Source organism: Salmo salar, chromosome ssa07 (assembly GCF_905237065.1).
Source record: "Salmo salar chromosome ssa07, Ssal_v3.1, whole genome shotgun sequence".
Classification (NCBI taxonomy): domain Eukaryota; kingdom Metazoa; phylum Chordata; class Actinopteri; order Salmoniformes; family Salmonidae; genus Salmo; species Salmo salar.
The window spans coordinates 62,864,179-62,871,031 of NC_059448.1; the positions used below are offsets into that span (position 1 = coordinate 62,864,179).

General features: G+C 48.1%; 2 protein-coding genes across 2 annotated transcripts in view; both read left to right on the forward strand.

Moving 5' to 3' along the window:
• The first annotated feature begins 95 nt into the window (after window positions 1-95).
• LOC123743839 (receptor-type tyrosine-protein phosphatase beta-like) lies at window positions 96-943 on the forward strand. Its single transcript, XM_045722528.1, has 2 exons — window positions 96-518; window positions 789-943. Exons 1-2 carry the CDS (start codon window positions 272-274, stop codon window positions 941-943), a joined length of 402 nt encoding a protein of 133 aa, XP_045578484.1. The 5' UTR covers window positions 96-271.
• Window position 944: 1 nt separating this feature from the next.
• LOC106576617 (receptor-type tyrosine-protein phosphatase beta) overlaps window positions 945-6,853 on the forward strand; it is a 135,592-nt gene continuing 129,683 nt past the window's right edge. The window contains exons 1-6 of the mRNA XM_045722529.1: window positions 945-1,053; window positions 1,663-1,890; window positions 2,822-3,085; window positions 5,015-5,278; window positions 5,623-5,886; window positions 6,199-6,462. Of these exons, the coding sequence (XP_045578485.1) occupies window positions 945-1,053; window positions 1,663-1,890; window positions 2,822-3,085; window positions 5,015-5,278; window positions 5,623-5,886; window positions 6,199-6,462 (1,393 nt within the window). The remainder of the gene's footprint in view (window positions 1,054-1,662; window positions 1,891-2,821; window positions 3,086-5,014; window positions 5,279-5,622; window positions 5,887-6,198; window positions 6,463-6,853) is intronic.

The window sequence follows — 6,853 nt, forward strand, 5'->3', positions numbered from 1 at the left end:
GCGTCTCAAAATGGACAAACAGGTACTGACTGTACTACTCAAGGAAATTCAGAGACCTTTAACCAAAGGTCTTTTAAGGGAGTATGCGAGCACGTTCGTTCGGAAAGGCGCCAGCCCGAATTTAAGCATGCTAACGCCTTAAGGGTTCTTACTTCCTGCCTTTTGAGAGCTGCTAATATAAATGAACAAAATGAAATACTCCAGACTGTGCCTTTAACTGGTCTTTCTTCTTCTCTCTGTCCCAGTCCCAGGTAAAGTGTCCCAGCTCTCTATGGTGGAGCTGGATGACTCCAACTCTCTGAAGGTGATGTGGGCTCCCCCTGGTGGAGACTGGGATAAGTACAGGGTGCTGCTGTTAAATGGGACCCAGACTCTGGATAACAGGACCGTGGAGAAAGGGGTGGTGGAGTACACTTTCTCTGGCCTGGGACTGGTCCCTGGGAGGACCTACAGGGCTGGGGTCATGGTGGAAAGCACTGGGGAGCAAGGCACTGTGGAGTACTGCCACAGAGGAATGGGTAGGCTACACAACAACTGAATGGAGTAGGAGGAAGATGCTGGCATCAGCAAGAATGATAAGAGAACTCATGACATCATCATGACTCTTCATCTCATTATTCTCTCTATTTCTGCAAACCTTCTTTCTCCCTTCTCTCTTTCCCTTAATCCACCCCGCCCCTGTCTCTCTCTCTCTCTCGCTCTCTCTTTCCCTTACTCTCTCTCTCTTTCTCTCTTTCCCTTACTCTAACCCACCCACTCTCTCTCTCTCCTCCCTGTCTCTCTCCCAGCTCCTAAGCCCGTCTCAGAGCTCCATATCCGCCATGCTGACGAGACCTCCCCTCAGCGCCCTGTGGAGTCACGCCCCCAACTCAACCAGGGACGGCTACGCCGTGGAGCTCCGCCATGGCAACGCCACGGTTGCCACGAGAGACCTGACCCGTGACATGAGGGAGTGCACCTTCAACGTGCTCATGCCCGGACGCGTGTTCACCATCACCGTGACAACCAAGAGCGGGGAGCTCAACAGCTCTGTGTCGGTGTTAGGGAGGACAGGTGAGAGGGTTGCTATAGCACCTGTATGGATATTTATACACAACACACTGAAACAGAGGGACTGCCCCTTTGTAGCTAAGGTCATCTCTATGGTAGGACCTTTATTTATCCAAACAAAGAAACTCAATGATACTGTCCCTTTGTAGCTGAGGTCATCTCTATGGTAACACTGTATTTATCCAATCAGTTGGACTCAATGATACTGTCCCTTTGTAGCTGAGGTCATCTCTATGGTAACACTGTATTTATCCAATCAGTTGGACTCAATGATACTGTCCCTTTGTAGCTGAGGTCATCTCTATGGTAACACTGTATTTATCCAATCAGTTGGACTCAATGATACTGTCCCTTTGTAGCTGAAGTCATCTCTATGGTAACACTGTATTTATCCAATCAGACTTTGAGGCAGCATGTACAGAGATGTTTTTACTTTGTCTCAGTTTATTTTCTTCACAAAATGGAGTCTTCGGATGAAGCCTAACACACAAAGGGTAATAATGAGCCTGCTGAGATAAAATAAGCTTAATTTTTCAAATGGAGACTGACAGTAACTGAGCCTGTCTGTCTGCAGTACCTATGGAGGTGAGGCGTGTCCACCTGAGCAACCAGGGCCACGTGGACAGTTTACAGGCCAGCTGGGAACTCCCCCTGGAGACCTGGACTACTGCAGCCTGGAGCTCCTCCACAACAACCAGGCAGTACAGAACCACACCGTCCCAGCCAACACCACCTCTCTGCAGCTCAGTGACCTCAGGCCTGGTGCCTCCTACAGGCTGGTGGTCAGTACTGTCAGTGGTGGGATGGTGTCGGCTTCGGCCGTGGCTGAGGGACGCACTGGTAAGTTAAATATTAGGAACAGTTCATCTTTATGCATTTACTCAAATGTATCGTCCACATTAAGATCAACTGACCGACACGCGAGCCAGGCGTTTGTTTTGGGGGTTGTTCTGTATGTTCTTCCTGGTAGTCTTGTCCATTACGGCTGTATATGTGTGTATGTAATATAGTGAAGGCCAGGTGTGCTTTATTCTATACTTACAGATGTGTTGTATAAGGGTGGGTGTCATTGTTATGGTGATTGTTAACCAACTTTAATTATAAGATACTATCTCAGAGAGAGAGAGCAATATAATATTGTTTTCCAATACAAAAGAGAATGTCTGGAATGTTCAGGAAGCTTTGTGTCAACTACAAAAAAACTCTCCAAGGTCCCGTTCAAAGACTTCCTTGTCCGATCTCAATTGTCTTCCCCAGGAAAGTTCTGGCTATTTTGGGCCCCACCACTTCCTCCTTTTAATTAACTTCAGAGTCCGGGGGCCAAGGGTTGATGAAAACAAACACCACTTTCAGATAACATTCAGACAACTTTGGGCTAACTTTCAGCTAACGAGATAATAACAAAGGACACTTGAACTAAACCTTTCCCCGTCACACTGGGTATCTGAATGTCACGTTAAATGCCATATTTAATCAAGTCAGTCGATTCAATTCAAATCATCAATGCTGTGTTGTAGGAGTAATTAATGTAAGCCAAACAACATGAAGCCATACTCTTTAGCTCAGCAGGCAACACAGTTTTGGGGTCGAAAGGATTTTGACCCAATCGACCTCACAACCGTTTTGTCCTTCTGTCCCTTCTCAGTGACAGCTGTGGTCGGAGAGGTTACGGGCAGTAACAACGGTCGTCCAGACTTCTATCTCTAACATGTGTGTCTCTGTGTCCTCTCTGTCGATGACCGGTCTCTGCCCACCCTCCTTCTCTCCTCAGTACCAGCTGCGGTCGGAGAAGTTATGGTCAGTAACAACGGTCGTCCAGACTTCCTGGGGGTGTCGTGGCAGCCAGCGGTCGGAGATGTGGACAGTTACCTGGTCCTACTGAAGGACCGCGACAGAACCGTACACAACCTGGTGGTTTCTAAGGCAAGCCCAGAGTGTGTGTTTAACTCCCTCAAGTCAGGGAGGCTGTACACCGTCTCCATAGCAACCCGCAGCGGCAGCTTCCAGAACAACACGGTGGTGACGGCTCGTACACGTAGGTCTCACACACACACCAACACACACACACATGCAAGCATTACAAACCAACACACACACATGCACACACCGTCTCTTGGGCCCCTCATCTTGATCACCATCTATCACTCTGTTTACAGTGCGTTCTGAAAGTATTCAGACCACTTGACATTTTGCACATTGTTTCATCACAGCCTTATTCAAAAATTTATTAAAATAACATTTCCTCACATCAATCTACGTACAATACCCCATAATGACAAAGCGAAAACAGGTTTAATTAAAAATAAAAAACAGAAATACCTTATTAACATAAGTATTCAGACCCTTTGCTGTGAGACTCGAAATTGAGCTCAGGTGCATCCTGTTTCCATTGATCATCCTTGAGATGTTTCTACAACTTGATTGGAGTCCACCTGTGGTAAATTCAATTGATTGGACATGATTTGGAAAGGCACACACCTGTCTATATAAAGTCCCACAGTTGACAGTGCATGTCAGAGCAAAAACCAAGCCGTGAGGTCGAAGAAATTGTCTATAGAGCTTCGAGACAGGATTGTGTTGCGGCACAGATCTGGGGAAGGGTACCAAAACATTTCTGCAGCATTGAAGGTCCCCAAGAACACAGTGGCCTCCATCATTCTTAAATGGAAGGCGTATGGAACCACCAACACTCTTCCTAGAGCTGTCCGCCCGGCCGAACTGAGCAATTGGGGGAGAAAGTCCTTGGTCAGGGAGGTGACCAAGAACCCAATGGTCACTCTAACAGAGCTCCAGAGTTCCTCTGTGGAGATGGGAGAACCTTCCAGAAGGACAACCATCTCTGCAGCACTCTACCAATCAGGCCTTTATGCTAGTGTGGCTATACAGAAGCCACTCCTCAGTAAAAGGCACATGACAGCCTGCTTGGAGTTTGCCAAAAAGCACCTAAAGGACTCTCAGACCATGAGAAACAAGATTCTCTGGTCTGATGAAACCAAGATTGAACTCTTTGGTTTGAATGCCAAGCATCACATCTGGAGGAAACCTGGCACCATCCCTACAGTGAAGCATGGTGGTGATAGCATCATGCTGTGGGGATGTTTTTAGCAGCAGGGACTGGGAGACTAGTCAAGATCAATGGAAAGATGAACGGAGCAAAGTACAGAGAGATCCTCGATGAAAACCAGCTCCAGAACACTCAGGACCTCAGACTGGGGCGAAGTTTCACCTTCCAACAGGACAACAACCATAAGCACACAGCCAAGACAATGCAGGAGGGGCTTTGGGACAAGTCTCTGAATATCCTTGAGTGTCCCAGCCAGAGCCCAGACTTGAACCCGATCGGACACCTCTGGAGAGACCTGAAAATAGCTGTGCAGCGACGCTCCCCATTCAACCTGACAGAGCTTGAGAGGATCTGCAGAGAAGAATGGGAGAAACTCCCCAAATACAGATGTGCCAAGCTTGTTGCACCATACACAAGAAGACTCAAGGCTGTAATCGCTGCCAAAGGTGCTTCAACAAAGAACTGAGTAAAGGGTCTGAATACTTATTTAAATGTGTTAATCCAGTTGTACATTTTTTATAAATTAGCAAAAATGTCTAAACACCTGTTTTTGCTTTTCCATTATGGGGTATTGTGTGTAGATCGATGAGGGGGAAAAACTATTCATTCCATTTTAGAATGAGGCTGTAATGTAACAAAATATGGAAAAAGTCAAGGGGTCTGAATACTTTCCCGAATTCACTGTATATAGTTACATGGATGAATGTGTTAATATAGATTTTTTTTCTGGTGATCTAGGAAACAAATTGTTAAATTGGTAGGGAACATTTGGAGGAAAATCTTTTGGAGAAAATGTGTATCTCTTAAAATAACAACAGTGTTGTATTTAATGAAAAACACCCCACATCCTTCTTGACCTCTTGACCTCTTGACATCTCTTCTACCCCTCTCTCTACCCAGAACCCTCCAGTGTCCAGAACCCCAACGCCATCCACTCTGCCAGGGACGACTTCCTGAAAGTCTACTGGCGTCATGCGGCCGGAGACTTGGACCGTTACGAGGTGGTCATTAAGTACAACAACACGGTCGTCCAGAACCAGACGGTGGCGCGGTCACAGAACGACTGTGTGTTCAGCTCTCTGGTTCCCGGGAGGCTTTATACGGTCACTGTCAGCACCTGGAGCGGAGAGTACCAGTCCAGTGTTTCTACTGACGGGAGAACATGTCAGTCTATTAACTACATTCTATGATTCTGTGTCTATTGCTACTGCAGTGTTGGTAGAAGGCTTAAGTAAAATGCTGTACTGCTGAGTGTTCTGTGTGGCCAAGTCCATGGAAAACCAATATACAACTTATTTGGAAGAATTTGTAGGTGTGAAATCTAGACTTCAGCGCATGGGAATTGTACCTACGATCACATTCAGTAACATTTTGGCAGCGCAAAGTTAACCTTAAACTAGTGGGCATTATGGGTCAAATTCCCCTCAGCCAACGAAACCATTGAGCCCTTTGGTGTAGTGTGAATAGTTGAAATCTTTAAATAAAGTTGTATTTGACTGTCTCCGTAGTCCCCTCTGCGGTGCGGCGCCTGGCCCTGGGTGACAGTGGTACAGGTGATCTGGTGGTCACATGGTCTCCAGCGCTGGGGGATGTTGATCACTACGAGGTCCAGATCCTCTTCAACGACACGCGGGTTTACCCGCCCGTAACCCTGGGCAACGAGGCCCGTGACCACCGCCTGGCCTCGCTCACCCCGGGACGCCTGTACAAGATCGTGGTGTCCACCTTCAGCGGACCCAACCAGAGACCGCAGTTCATCGAGGGCAGGACAGGTCAGTAGGGAAACAGAGTGGGCAGCTGCCCGGGTGGGTTTTCCAAATAACCTCCCATTGCGTTTCATAGCATTTCTGTCACAGGTATTTCAGCTAAAACAACACTATAACCTTTTGTTATCACTTCATTCTGTAGAACATCATCTAAAAATTTAAAAAGCAAAAACACAACATTGTTTTTCGGCCAGTCTTCAACTTATTTATATATAAGTGATCCACATTGTGAGTGCCACATTCTGACCCATCTCCATTCTCTTCCATCCCCCCCTCCCTTCACTCCTGTCTCTCTGCCTTCTCTCTCAAACCCCCCAGTCCCCAGCCAGGTGAGGAACCTCCATGCCCGGCCAGGGGACCAGGCTGCCAGCCTGAGGGTGTCCTGGACCCCTGGTGATGGGGACGTGGACATGTACACTGTGTCCCTATCCCAAGGAGGACACCTTCTGGAGACCAGACCTGTCCCCAAACACGTCACGGAGCTGGACTTTCAGGGTCTGATACCAGGACAACTGTATGGGGTCGAGGTTCAGGCCCTGAGTGGAATACTGGTCAATAATTCTACAACTACTGGACGAACAGGTGAGAAGGAGGGAGGGAGGGGAATAGGAGAGGGAATGAGAGGAGAGCGGGGAGAAAGAGAGGGAGAGAAGGGAATAGGAGAGGAAATGGGAGGCGAGGGGAATAGGAGAGGGAATGGGAGGAGAGAGAGGGAACGGGAGGAGAGGGGGGAGGAATAGAGAGAGGGGAATAGGAGAGGGAATGGGAGGAGAGGGGGAGAGGGAAGGGAATGGGAGGAGAGGGGGAGGAAGAGGGGGAGGGAGGGGAATAGGAGAGGAAATGGGAGGAAGCGAGGGAGGGAGGGGAATAGGAGAGGGAATGAGAGGAGGGGGGAGGAAGAGGGGGAGGGAGAGGAATAGGAGAGGAAATGGGAGAAGAGAGGGAGGGGAATAGGAGAGGGAATGGGAGAAGA

What these genes read in the sequence shown, in the direction of transcription:
- LOC123743839 (XM_045722528.1), top strand. Translation starts at nt 272, where the DNA reads ATGGTGGAGCTGGATGACTCCAACTCTCTGAAGGTGATGTGGGCTCCC. An exon ending in GTACTGCCACAGAGGAATGG is followed by an intron (nt 519 to 788) that starts GTAGGCTACACA and finishes TCTCTCTCCCAG; the next exon opens with CTCCTAAGCCCGTCTCAGAG.